General features: G+C 40.5%; 1 protein-coding gene across 1 annotated transcript; it reads left to right on the top strand.

The window, feature by feature from the left end:
• The first annotated feature begins 386 nt into the window (after positions 1-386).
• On the top strand, positions 387-1,784 carry LOC131330471 (probable receptor-like protein kinase At5g24010). Its single transcript, XM_058364068.1, has one exon. The coding sequence runs from the start codon at positions 387-389 to the stop codon at positions 1,782-1,784; it is 1,398 nt and encodes a 465-aa protein (XP_058220051.1).
• Positions 1,785-15,206: the final 13,422 nt, after the last annotated feature.

Genomic DNA, 15,206 nt, shown 5'->3' with positions numbered 1-15,206 from the left:
CCTTAATAGATTTGGGGATGCTCTGAGTAGTTTCCCGTCGAGCGGGTGTAGTTATTGATTCGGCTATTCATCTCAGCACGAGAAGCTCAGATCGAATCTAAATATATATAAATTTGAATTGTCCATTACTCAGTTAACTTCCGAACCGTCGATTGTCGAAATAAGTGGCGGAATTGACCTCTGCACTGCTCTCATGTGTCCAGGCTTTATGCCCCAACCAAGGAAGAAAAAACCCACTCGCATTTAAATGAAAAACCAAATTCGAGTACAGCCGAGTTACAGCCCACCAAAGGGCCCCACACGCAGATCTTCTCCTTCTCCTCCATCATCTTTCATCCCTATGAATATGTCATCAAATGAAAAACCAAACTCGCTTTCAATCTCCGATGGGTACTCATGGCAGGACTCCTACTATCTTCTCCCTCTACATCTCCCTCTCTCTCCTCTCCTTTTCGATTGCCTTCGCCTTCTCTCCCACCGATCACTACCTCCTCGACTGTGGCTCCACCAAACCCTCCACCGTCGACAACAACCGCCGGTTCACCGGCGACTCCTCCGACTCCGGCTCACAATTTTTAAAATCAAGTCGGTCGATCTCGCTCCGCGACTCAAACCCGTCGCCTGGTTTGTCCCCGCTCTACCATGCGGTTAGGGTTTTCACAAGACCCTCAAAGTACGCGTTCGAGATCAGAGATAGAGGGACCCACTTGGTACGCTTTCACTTTCGCCCGTTCGATTCGTCAAATTTCAATACCTATGACTCTAAGTTTCACGTTTCCGTTAATGGGTATTTGTTGTTGTACAATTTCACCGTTGGGAAATCCCAAGCACCTATTATTAAGGATTACGTGATTTGGGTTGATGCTAAAAAGCTTGTGATTACGTTTGTGCCGTCGGAAAAGTCGGAAATTGCGTTTGTTAACGCAATCGAAGTGATTTCTGCGCCAAAAGATTTGGTAGCTGATGTAGCGATGTTAGTGAATCCTGAGAGAATTGAGAGAGTCAATGGGTTGATGAAGAGTGCGCTTGAAACTGTTTATAGGGTAAATGTAGGAGGCCCTAAAGTGACGCCGTTTAATGATTCTTTGTGGAGGACTTGGGTCCCCGATGATGAGTTCTTGAAATCGAGTGATGGGTCACAGAGGGTTTTGTTTAGGGGTCGGGTTAAGTACCAGATTGGAGGGGCAAGCCGAGAAGTCGGTCCTGATAATGTCTACAATTGTGCTAGAGTGATCCGTAGTTTGGATGATTACGTTCCCCATAAGAATATTTCGTGGGAATTTCCTGTGATTGGGGGATACGAGTATCTAGTTCGGTTGCATTTCTGTGATATTGCTAGTATGTCGCTTAATTTGCTTTACTTTAATGTGTACGTAAATGGGAATCTGGCGTATGAGAATTTGGACCTTTCGAGCGTAACAACAATGGCGTTGGCTTTTCCTTTCTATGCCGATTTCGTGGTGAATATGGAGAGTTCAGGGGTTTTGACCGTGAGTGTTGGACCTTCAAATATGAGCATGTCACACACCATCGATGCTATTCTCAATGGTGTTGAGATCATGAAGTTGAATAATTCAATGGGTAGTCTTGATGGAAATATTTGTGCAGCTTCAGTTTTGAAGAATTGGACAAGAAGGAACACTGGTGGTGTGGTTCTTTTGATTGCAGCTATGTGTTTACTCGGAACTGCACTCATGGTCATGCATAGAAGATGGGTTAGGGTTAAGAATTCTGTGGGATGGTTACCAATACCTGTGGATGTCTCTGAAGTGAATTTGAAGTGAGGGAATCAACCATCCATAGGGAAAGCATATTTATGTGCATAAATGTTGGATTTTAAGATTTAACATGGGCATGTCATAAGAAGCATGTTATATGCCAGTTGTTTACTTGTGGATAGCTGCAGTTATGGTGACTACAATTTGCACCTCTGAAGATGTTCGGACGCATTGGTACGTTGAACTCTTTAAGTATTCTGTACTAAATGGTTTTACTTTCATCTGCATTTACTGTTTCCCTTTCCTCACTGGTTTTATGTTGTTGTCTAGTTGTCTACTTCTATTTGATTCTGAAACAGTGATGTTTTTGTTTCTTAATCCATCTACAGCTTTACTATCCCTATTTTCATCTTATCTGAGTGTCATTATGCTTTGTAACACGCTGATTGGAAGACTCCATATGCCTTGGCTTTATTTGCAACATTTGGACTCGTTATCCATATCTTTCTGATAACACATTACAAACCATGTGTAACTGAATGTTTTGTTGGTTAAAAATATTGCACGCTGAAGCTGGAAATTTCGAGGGGTACGCGTAGCAGCGAAAGTGTGCACCAATCAAGGATTACAGTTCTACCATAACAATATCTAAGATTTGGATTTTGGAGTATAGGTTGTCTTTTTCTAGTATTTTCTTTTGAATTATATATAATAATAATTCTATATCTTTTTAGTTCTATCCCTGGGTAGGGGATAGAACTATACAATTTTATCCCAAGGAAGGGGAGGTGACAAAAAATGCCTGCTGCAGGATATAGCCATATGGATAAAAATGAATCAAAAGGAAATATTGGGATTCTTGTGTGATATAGCCGGCTGGAGTTGCGAAATAAGCTGTTAAGTCGGGTTGATCGGTTGGGTGTTTGCCCCTCTATGGGCGGTAGGCCTGGAGATATCCTTATACTAGTATTATGATTTTTGCACTCCCTTGCTTACCGCCCGCTCTCTTTTTTGAAAACTGAGACTAGTTTATGCAAGGATACTAATGCTTGCATTTTAAGTTCTATGAATTGCCAGTCTGTAAATTAGTTTTGTAAGCTTGGTAGTATTGTCCTAAGATTTGCTCATTAATCCATACATGCTTCTTAGGTTCCTTAGGCTTGGTAGCTTAGCCATAGGATTCTGTTGGGTCAGCTGGTGCTTGACCTTACCCTAGGCATGGATGTTGGGATCTGAAAATCACCAAAAAAGAGGGGATAGTAGGAATTCATCGAGAATAGTAATCAATTTAAAATCATGGTTGTTGGCTATTCGTGAATGGTGATTTGTTTTTGATAGAGCATTTGATCTAAATGTGCTTCTGAAGTGGACCGATATGCTCTCCATTTTGATCGGAATTTGAAGATAGCTCATTATTGGACCGATTTGCTCTCCATTTTCATCTCTGAGTTAGTAAGAACTTAGGGATATGTTGATGTTCTTCTCTTGCACAAAAATGTTGTGTTGAAAATCATCCGAGAAGATTAGAGCTCTGTATGAAGGCGTTTTGAGTCACGGGTGGAATTGGTCTGGTTTTAGACATTTTGAAGCACCAAACCGGTTCATTCGGTGTGAGATATGTGAAACCGAAACCGGACCAGTTTGTTGTTGGATTGGGTTAGTTCGGTTGTAACCGGTTCGGTCGGTTTTACTGGTATCTACTGGTTTAGAAAATCTCTATTTTGCTTGGGCCACAAGATTTAACTATATTTCTCTTTCATCTGGGCCAAAACCAAGGCGATAAGGCAATGTTGACTACAGATATGGCAACTACAAGTTGCACCTCTGATGATGTTAAGATGCATTGGTACATTGTACTCTTAACTGCTTCATGTGATCTCGAGTGCAAGACATTTAAGGTGCTTTTTAAGTTGTCACGTGACATTAGAAGCTACATACAAAGTGAACTTTTACCAATGATGTTATCAATTCGTCGAAAGTCTATCACCTGTTTGAGTGATGTCCTACATGTTGAAGCAATGTCATAATCTTTTCATATTGATCAAAAGGTGATTATTTGTTCTCAAACTGTATTAGGTGCTTATTGCCAAATATTGGATATGTTGCTATAATATCTTTTGTGTATAGTTGGTACTATCGATTCTCTTCGAGTAATATCTTTTGTCCCTTTGGTAATCACAACCTAATCTTCCAATCTCGGTATGTGATTGTTAGGCTTTGATCTTTGATGTTAACATTCTCTTTCGAGCTTGCCTTAGATACTGTTACTAGTCTATGCCCTCGATACCACAGAGCATACCGTACAATTATCACTGATGTTGCTGTACATGTAAGGCTGAGACTGTTGTGTCAACCACTAAAATACATTTGCTAAAGTATCATTCATTTGTCAAATCGCTAGTGAGGATATGTTGGAATTGTTTACTTTACAGTCTGGATCTCCTCGTTATGATCTAGGAGCCTAAAGATCTATAGGAAGATGTGTTTGGAGTTGTTTATATAATAATACATACTTATAAAAAGGCACAAAATTGAGCTGACATAATTGGATCAAAGATAAGTCATGAGAATGTTGTTCATAGTAATTTAAAACTAGGTACTTGAGTTATGCCTTTTCACTTAGTGGCATGATTTAATTATCTTTTGCCTCTGTTCTACCATTTTGGTATTTAGTTTGTTCTTTAACTTAACATCTCTATGACAGTTTGAAAAATTTGTGCTGTGGGATCTGAACATTATCTTTAATCTGCAAACAATGATTACAAATAGTCGTTTGAGAAATTGCACACTGATTACTAATACAAGTGAGTAATCCATAAGTGCCTACCAGTTGTGGTCATGACAGCCCAACTTTCTTCCACTTTCTCGGGCGTCAAATAGGTCGTCTCGTATATGATGTTTGTACAATACAGTGACTCAGGTGACTCTTTAGAAATTCTTCTATTTGGAGCTTCTTGAGACAAACCACGGAAATCAAAACTCAACATGGAATCTTCTGAACAAGGAAAAGATAAAAAAGAGGTTGGCATTATTCACTTGAATTATCTGATGGTGTTCTACATGATCACATGATTGGTATTCCTTAATCCAAAGGCTTTGGTACCACCTACCAAAAATCCTTTGACGTCCACTGCAAAACACCTTGATCTGAATCTCCAACCACTAGAGGTCTGGAACGAGTCACAACTCCTGATTCACTTAATTAACAGGTATGCGACTTGTTAGCTTCATAAACTAGAGTTTTTTTTTTTTTGATCCGATAAACTAGAGTTCCATAGTGCAAAATCCCTTCTTCATTAGTTTGAAAAATCTCTTGAGCTTTATAAGTCTTATTTTCTTGTGGTTCGGGCCTGTGGCACTGGCCTATGTTACATGGACTCGAGTGTGAGTATCGGGTGCGGGTGCAAGTCCGAACATCAGACCTTCCCAAACTTAAAATCTTAGGATATTGGGATGTGTCCCCTAATTTGGTATGGGTACGGGGACATGTTCTGAACACTTGTTTGTAGTATATATTGCATTATTTTTTTCAGACTATGTAGTGTAAATTATATTTAGAAATGTATTTAAACAAGACGGGATTAAGGAAAATATGTTTTTTCTATTTCCTGTCCATGTGAAATATTCAAAATATCGCTTTTATAGCTAATTTGATATTCCTTTTTTGTAAATATTATAGCAATTAGAGGATCTGAGTGTCCAAAATGGATACGGGTGTCGGATACAATGACACGAAAACTTGAGCCAAAATGAAGAATCCATGTTACTTAGGAACTGTCCCCTCTATAGTATTTTGCTTCATTTGTATTGTTGACAAGGGTTCGGCAATTTAGCAAACTCTTGTAGTCTTATCCATAAATTGTGGATCGTGCATCCGGGAGTGCCGTAGTGCACTCTTATGTAGTGTGCGTGTGAGGCGGCACACAGACCGTCGATCTTATTAATTAACGGTTGCGATGTGTTTTAGAACTATTACCGGTATTAGATTGTTTTTAATCTGAACCGTTGATTGATGAGATCAACAGTTGTGTGTGAGCCACACTACACGTTGTAGTACACCAGCTGCACTACAACGTTTCCCAATCCATTAATTGCACGGTCGATACGTTTTGTGGTGTCCCCTTGTTCATTTTGAGACCCTCAACCTGCTGCTTCGCTTGACTCTTCGAAATTTGAGAAGAAAGTTCACAAGGGAAAAAAAAAAAAAAAGTACAGACAGAATCTACAAAATACACTTTCGAGCTGTCTTTGATTCTTGTTCCTTGTTTATATAATGAAACAACTAGGGAAAAAAAAACATCAAATTACCTTGAAGACTGCAATATTCTGAAATGAGTTATAAATGTCATATGACCGCTTGTGTTCGATTGTATTCTTTTAGTATCTTTTTTGGGAGCCTGATTCTGGATTGTGATTATCTATTGTCCAACATTTGAGAATATGACCTCTAAGAATAGAAACAGTGCACTTAATTTCTATTAAGGATGAACTCAATTTTTAATTATTTCCAAGTACAACTTCATGATAAAATTATCCTTTTACCTTTCAAATACTATTAAAATTCACTAAATATATTCATTATACCCTATGAAAGTGCATAAATTGTAAGGTACCCAACGGTTCAGGCACTTTCATAGGGTTTTAGGATGCACTTTCATATTATAGGGTTTTAGTGGTTTAGGTACTTTCATAGGGTTTTGGGTTTTATGCACTTTCATAAGGTACTTTAGGGTTTAGGTTTATGCACTTTCATAGTGTATCCTAGAGTGTAGATTTAGGCATTTTCGTAGAATTTTAGGGTGCACTTTCCTATTATAGGGTATTAGTGGTTTAGATATTTTTATAGGGGCAATTTTGAGCAAACATTTCAGAAATCCTTAATGGTACATTTTTGGTTTTTTTGGAGTGCGCAGGAAGGGGTCGAGCTACACGTAAAACCCCTCAATATTTTCTGTTTGGCAGCTGCATTTTGAGAATGGATTCTCTCACAATGCATTATGAAAACTACATTTTGGAGGCACAATATGCAAATAAGCCCTGAAGGAGTTTTTCCATTCTCCATTTTGGATTATCAAATTCTGGTGGGATAAAAAGAAGTAACTACCCCTCACCTTTTTCAATTATTTCGAATTTGCCCTCTACGTTATTGAATGGGAACCTTTTATTTGTTGTTGTTAAGGTATGTAGTTTGTGGGTCATTTTTGTTGTTCCTCTAGGCATGGTACTCTCTAATTTTTTATTGCATAATCGTTGTTTAAACTTTTAATCGACAAAAAATTAAGATTTTTACATGCCCAACAAAATTTGAAGACTTTAGTGGAGAAATTTATTTAGGGCTGCTTTGATTTTTTTTCCCAAACTTAAAATGGTTATTCATCAACCATAATATCATACTCCCTCCGTTCCTTTTTAAGTGTCCTGCTTCGTAATTTCAACTTATTAAAAAGACATCATCATTATACCTTTCACATCAACTTTTTTCTCCACTTTTCCTACTTACCCATCATCATTACACTTTTACTCACTTACTTTTTAAAATGGAATTTACTTTTAGGGACAAAATAGACAATTAACCAACTTTTACCCACTAACTTTACAAAATGGACACTTATTAAGGGACAGCCCAAAATGAAATACCGGACTATAAATAAAGGACGGAGGGAGTAATAAGGAAGGGCAACATGGTAAAAAATCAATTCATAATCTATTGTGAGCATTATCCTCCTAAACACTACTCTGTTGCAAAATATATTCTGCACATATCTTTCAAAGACACTATCAAATTCATAATCTATTCTGGCCATAATCCAAAATCAATAACTTACAATCTAAAATGGAAAATGCAAAAATAATTAGGCTCCCAAATGGGCCCAAAAGCTTTTTTCATATCATGTGTTTTTATAGAATGTATTAGTGAAATTCAAACTGCATGATAGTAATGATCTAATAGTAGTAAGTTCCAATTTTGTTTTTTCTAAGTGACTGGGGTGGTGGTTTTGAATATCTTTGGTGGATAGATCAGTAAGCCTCCTTCCCCTTTCCAAGCAAACCTACAAAAAGAGCAACCGTTAGTGCCACCTGGCTGGAATCAACTGGAGGGCACTCCGATGCTTGAGTTAGTACTTGGAGGGGCACTCCGATGCTTGAGTTAGTAGTTGGAGGAGAAGATAAGAGTAGAAAGTAGATCTCGGATTTGGAACAGCTTACCTCCCGTAGGGTTTATCCTTAGGCTTATGTAGAGTGAGCGTGCTTGCTCTCCAAGTTACTTGTACACGGCACGTGTGCCTGAAGTCACGCGTAACCGACTCGGTTAATGGCATCATAGTGACGCTCGGAAGACATGTGGCTGGACCCATGTGCTAGGGGCATGACACCACTATAATATCGCCATCTGACTTCCAGATCTCGGGTCGATCAGGTGACTGTTCGGCCCGGCCCGACTCTGGAAGATCTGGACTGGGTGTGCTTGGTCAGTTAACCCTTGAGATTAAAGTCCACTTTGTAATAATATATGTATCTTCTTTTTCTTTCTCTTTTCTTTTCTTTTTTGCATCAATCTTTGTATTGATTGATTCGTTATGAGCTTTGTTCTGATAAAGGAATCTTTTGTTTGTAAGAAATCAAGTACCTAAGAAATATTTACCCAAAAAAATGAACACAAGAAATTCGATGAGGTGGACAACTCATTTATGTATTGTTGAAAGCCAAAAATCGAGTCACTACATTGTACCTCACCTTCAAATGAGACCAGAGCAAAAATCATTCTGGTTGTGAAATCAATGTGTAATTCATCGTAATTGCAAAAGCAGTCTATGAGGTATATAACTTTCTATTATTGGAAATACTTTGGACTACCATCTATTGTGGGGAAGTCAAAAATTGAAGTCTTTCATTAGGACTGAATCCTAGCGAAGTTAGCATGCTGGAGGGATGACTTAGAATTTAGCTGGGAGGGAGACGATGCTAAAATCAGTGCTCTTGACCATGTCCACTTCTCGAGCAATTTCTGAAGATTAGGAAGCCTCCATATACCATGACTCCTTCGACATAGATATCAATGAGATGGTCCGTCGATGGGGTTTCTAGTTTATCTTCTCCAAAGTATTTGTACCCAATAATTCTTGTCCATGCATCATCGTATGGAAGACTCTAATATATTCTGAAAGATTATGGAGCACTTTAGAGAAGCCTAGATATTTCTGGGAGTATCCGAAAGTTTCCGGAGAGATATGGAAGACTTTGAAAAATTTCCAAGAGAGTTGGTGATGATCTTTAACGTGTAGTTCACCCAAGAGCTGTGAATACACCGTCATTGTTCTCAGTGAATCTAAATGATAGGGATGATGCAATAGAATGATTTCTACACCAATCAAATCATGTAAAAAACGAGAGCTCCTCTCTTTAACCCTAAAAACAGTCGCCACACTTTTTTTCCTCCTCTCCCTCCCTTCCAGCGGGAGGGGAGGAATCAATCCCTGTCTGCAGATTTGGTTTCCCCTTCCCCTTCTCCACCCTAAAAGCTCGTTGTTTTGCCGCCGCTAGCTTCTTGGTTTGTTGCTGTGAGATCGCCGATGGTTTATTGGGTCGCCAACGTTGGAGCTTTGAACGGTTGGTGGCTAGGCATGAGAAGGGCTGCTAAATGACGAGGGGGGTGGGATGTATATCTCTTGTTTGTATTTTCTGTTGTTTCTTGTCCCTCTCCGGTTTTGGAGAGTTATGTTCCTTGCCTGAAATCTTTTCTACCCTCTATGGGTATTTCAGTTCCCTCAGTAAGTTGCGAAGGGGAGGACGGTGAAATTGGTCAAATTACCTCTGCTGTCTTCAATACCGTTCATTTATTCTCTTTGCGTGAAACTTCTTTTCATTTACTTGGTGAGTGCCTACCCAACCCACATGGATAACCCGAATGTTGTGGTTTTACTACCCAATGGAGGGCTCGGGAATTTGGGTGTTCGTAGCCTCCAGACATTTTTTTTTTTCAATTATAAGCATGATTGTTGTTGTTCAAAAAACAATCAGATCATGTATTGATATAGCCACTTCAAATGCTCTCCGAGCTTGATTATATGAAGATACGTGTACATACCTACATGATCACAATACATGAACGCGCTTCAGGGATTGGGAATCCAATTTGAATTGATAGTTGATGTTGCTGATTTTTTTTTTTGAGATGCATGAGATTAGATATTTGATGTTTTATCGCATGATTTTTAGCAAGTTTTGAAAGAATAATGTGAACACGAGAAAATAATGCATGTTACGAGATACGAGGAACAAGAAGTGAAATACAAAAAGAAAACAAAAGATTTGATAATTGTGTGAGCATGGGAGCCCTGTAGGTCCTGAAAGAATGGTCGGCGGAACCATGGCTCGGGTGTGCGTGTGTGGCCTAGTAACCCGATAGGTCCTGAAAGAATGGTCAGCAGAACTAGTGTCATATGTGTTGAGAAATGTGAAATGCTTAATGACTTGAGAGCCCGATAGGTCCTGAAAGAGACGGTCAGTGGGATCAGTGCTTTTGGGTGGCAAAATCTGAATTTAGCCTGGGAGCCGATAGGTCCTGAAAGACGGTCAGCGGAACCAGTGCTCGAGGTAATAAGATGGAAAGTTGAATTGATGCATGAAAAACGAGGACACGGATTACGATACGTTGTGATGATGATAAACTTTGACAAGACACTGACACTTTATCTATTGATTTGGTTTTTATAAGATGAACTGTTAACTCCTGAAATTTACTATTCAAAGTTGTATCATATTTTTGTTAGTGTGAGAGACATAGGGGTAGGAGTTAGCTATTAAGTTTAATTGCTCAACGGATCTACTTTTTGTGGACCTGGCATCTTATGCCATATAATCGAGACGGACATGAAGGGTACTATAGTCTGGAGGAGTTTGGTGTAGGGCAGATGGTTGCAGAAGAAGACGGACGCCATGAGGAGTAGAAATTATCTTAGTACCCTTTCAGAAATTTGGAATTATAAGGCTATTTGGATTTGTAATGACTTAATTATCCTTTTTTTTAAATAAATGACAAGCTATGCTTTAAAATTATTTATTTAATATTTCCAAAAATCGGGGCATTACAACTTGGTATCAAAACTTTAGGTTCAAACCCTCGGCCTTGGGTAGAATGGGTAGATCACTCTTCGAGAGCGTAAACCTGAGATTATTAATCATAGCAATTACTTACGTTACCCTTAAAAAAAAAATTAGTCTAAACTATAGGAATTATTTAGTCGTCATCTGACTAAGGGCGTCAAAAATGTACGGTGAGAAAACATAGGTCATACATGTTTGACTTGTATGTGGTACGTTATCTGCTTATGTGGCATTACCTGTATAGTTAAATATCAATAGGATCCTATATAATCAAACTATTTGTATTATAAGGGGAAAAAAAAAGGGGGTTAAAAATATAAAAAGTAGAAACCCTCTCCTAACTTAAGAACTTGATCGTTGTAGATGGTGAACACACCTAACAAAATGGACACCAACGCTAATGGCAACAATGACGCCAATGGTCAAAACAGTCAGAACAACGGACAAAGCAACGGACCAATTCCCAATGCGAACGGACAACTAGGGGCACAGGATCTTGCCCAACTTTTGCAAGCCTTTATTGCAACGACTAACAATGCAAACCGACCGTCACCCCAAGCAATCGCACAAGGACCGATGACTCGTGCGCAAGCAATGAATGAGTTTTGCAAGCGCCGACCACCGGCCTTTCATGGGGAACCTGACCTAATTCTGGCTGAAGCCTGGCTTAAGGAAACCAAGGTGATATTGCGCACACTAGAAATCACTCGAGACGGAGACCGCGTGGCCCTGGCCACATATCAACTGAAAGGAGAGGCTCGCAACTGGTGGGAGCTAATGGAAACAACTCATGATGTCACCGCAATGACATTTGCTGGATTTGAAAACATCTTTTTGGACAAATATTTCCCAATGCCATTGAAACAAGCTAAGGCGCAGGAATTTAATAACCTCCAACAAGAATCCATGACGGTGACCTAGTATGCCGCCAAGTTCAAAGAGTTATCTCGCTATGCTTAGCACATTATTCCAACGGAAGACGGCAAGGCAAGGAAGTTCTACTGGGGGCTTTACTTGACTCATACGGCTGTGGTTGGGCACACTTTTCCCACTTATTCTGAAGTGGTGAAATGTGCATTGAGGCTGGAAAGGGAAGACATGGACTCTAAGGCAAGATTGAAAAAGACGGTGACCACCGTTGGAGGACCAATCAGAACTGGCCAAAGTAGCAATAACAACAATCGAGGACCGTACCCAGCTAGGCCATGCAATCAGTAGCCCAACAACCAGCAGTGGAGGAACACTGGGCCAGTGTAGAATCAGTTCCAGAGGCCACCATAGGGAATTGTTAGGGACATTTCGCCTGTGCATTGCTACAATTGCCAAGCTCCAGGACACTATAGCAGTCAGTGTCCCCAGCCCAGAAGGGAGAGACCGATGGGAGGTGGGAATCCACAGCAATTCCGACCCATTGGCTTTGGCAATCAGAACCAAGGTGGACTGCAGTCACAACAAAATGCCAAGCCACTACAGCAAGCTAGGCAGCCTCAGGACAGTTGGAAGGGGAAGCAATCAATGGGTACTCAACAGAACATTAGAGGATGCATTTTTGCACTGCAGACTGAGGAGGAGGAGTTGCAACATGATCCCTTTGTGATCCAAGGTACGCTACTATTGTTCAGTACCTGCGTTTAAGCTTTATTCGATTCTGGGGCATCACATTCGTTCATATCTGCTGTATGTGTATCTGTACTTGGACTAGAAACAGAAACCCTAGGTACAAATATGAATGTAACATCACCTTTGGGAGGGAGTATATCTGTTAACTTAGTCTATAAGGGGTGTGAGATAGAGGTAGCTAACTTGAGACTGACTTGTGACCTGCGAGTGATCGACATGTCGGATTTTGACATAATCCTAGGAATGGATTGGTTGTCATCCCATCGAGCTGTCATAGACTGCCATCAGAAGATGGTGATGGCTTTTGTTCCTAACGAAACTTGTTTCAAATTTAAGAGGGATAGACAAACTCCAGATTTGACCACGCGACGATCGAGGTGGCAGGACCAACTTTTTGGATGGCTGGCTAGCCTCAAGTTGAACTTCACTATAGAACTTCAACCTGGAACCGCCCCAATCTCCATGGCCCCATACCGGATGGCACCTACAGAATTGAGGGAGCTCAAGACCCAATTAAAAGATCTACGTGACAAGGGTTTCATTCGATTGAGCACATCACCCTGGGGAGCGCCGACTCTGTTTGTGAAGAAGAAGGAGGGAACACTCCGTCTCTGCATCGATTATAGGCAACTAAACCATATCACGATCAAAAATCGTTATCCTTTGCCTATAATCGATGACTTGTTTGATCAACTGAGAGGAGCAACTTGTTTTTCAAAGATTGATCTCCAATCAGGGTACCACCAGCTGAGGATTCGAGATGACAATATCTCCAAGACTGCTTTCAGAACAAGATACGGGCACTACGAGTTTGTGGTGATGCCGTTTGGACTCACTAATGCCTCGGTGGTATTCATGTGTCTCATGAATAAAATTTTTCAACCCTACTTGGACAGATTTGTGGTAGTGTTCATTGACGACATCTTGATATACTCTGCCTCGAAGAAAGAGCATGATGAGCATCTCAGGATTGTACTACAGGTGCTTAGGGATAACCAACTCTATGCTAAAGTTAGCGAGTCTGAGTTTTAGCTGGAAGTGGTTAAGTTCCTCGGACATGTAGTGTCAAAGGAAGGAATCGCAGTGGATGAAAGCAAAGTTGAAGCTGTACTAAATTGGAAGTGACCCACGTCGGTGTTCGAGATCAGAAGCTTCTTGGGATTGGCCGGTTACTATCGAAGATTTATACTGAACTTTTCAACTCTAGCCAAACCAATGACAAAGCTGATACAGAAAGGAATCAAGTTTGAGTGGAATGAAGCTTGTGAGAAGTTTTTTTAGGAGTTGAAGGAAAGGTTGACTAGTGCACCTATGCTTATCATTCCGGAAAGGAATGTAGGCTATACGGTTTACTGTGATGCCTCCAAGGATGGATTAGGATGTGTTTTGATGCAGAATGGAAAAGTAGTTGCGTATAGTTCACGTCAACTCCGACCACATGAGAAGAACTACCCGACACATGATCTGGAACTGGCAGCAGTGGTTTTTGCTCTCAAGTCATGGCGCTATTATCTATATGGGGAGCAATTAAAGGTTTTCACCGACCACAAAAGTCTCAAGTATTTGTTCACTCAGAAGGAGTTGAATATGAGACAGAGGAGATGGATCGAGTACCTGGAGGATTACAAGTTTACCATATCTTACCACCCCTCAAGGCGAATGTAGTAGCAGATGCCCTAAGTTGGAAGGATCGGGCGCAAAAGGCCATGGTAGCTTTAAGGGAATGGGAAATGGTAAAGACGCTGAATTTGCGATCATCGTCAGAAAATGGACAAGCTTGTCTAAATGCACTAGTCGCCGAGCCTGCATTATATCGAGAAATTTTGCTCGCTTAAAGTTTCAAGCAAGATTGTGAATTTATATGATCCCAAATAGCCGCAGGAAAAGCACTCACGGGATGGACCATACACACTGATAACAGCCTCCGATTCAAAGGTTCAATTTTTGTACCTAGTATTGGCACTCTTCGGGAAACAGTACTTCGAGAATTTCACCACTCGAACTTCGCTATGCATCCCGGTGGTACAAAGATGTATCATGACCTACAGAGGACGTACTGGTGGGAAGGAATGAAAAGAGATGTGGCGAACTTCGTGTCAACATGTTTGGTTTGCCAACAAGTTAAGGCCGAATATTAGAAGCCCGAAAGAGACCTGCAACCCTTACCGATTCCGACTTTGAAGTGGGAACATATTTCCATGGATTTTGTGATTGGTCTGCCCAGGTCGCTGAAGTCAAATATCGCTATCTGGGTAATAGTTGATCGCCTCACTAAGTCTGTACATTTTTTACCAGTAAAAATGACGGAGAACATGGAGACTTTGAGTTGGCTCTATATTCAAGAGATTGTCCGATTGCACGGAGTACCCCTGTCCATAGTATCTGACCGGGACTCGAGATTCGTGTCAACTTTTTGGAAAGGATTACAAAAAGCCTTGGGAATCGACATTCGACTCAGCATCACATTTCATCCTCAAACAGATGGACAGACGGAGAGGACAATTCAGACACTGGAGGATATGCTGAGGGCCTGTGCACTTGACTTTTCTGGGAATTGGGAACGACACTTGGCCTTAATTGAGTTCGCTTACAACAACAGCTATCAGTCGAGCATTGAAATGGCTCCCTTCGAAGCGTTGTACGGATGACTGTGCCGTTCACCTGTCTGTTGGACCGATGTTGGAGAAGCTGGGTTGATTGGACCAGATTTAGTCAGAAATACAACCGAGAAAATCAAAGTCATCCGAGAGAAGCTGATTACTG

This window comes from Rhododendron vialii, chromosome 1a (assembly GCF_030253575.1).
Source record: "Rhododendron vialii isolate Sample 1 chromosome 1a, ASM3025357v1".
NCBI lineage: Eukaryota > Viridiplantae > Streptophyta > Magnoliopsida > Ericales > Ericaceae > Rhododendron > Rhododendron vialii.
Note: the sequence above shows the minus strand (reverse complement) of the source record. Positions and strands in the feature narration are given on the sequence as shown.

Coding starts and splice junctions, on each gene's coding strand:
- LOC131330471 (XM_058364068.1), top strand. CDS start 387: ATGGGTACTCATGGCAGGACTCCTACTATCTTCTCCCTCTACATCTCC.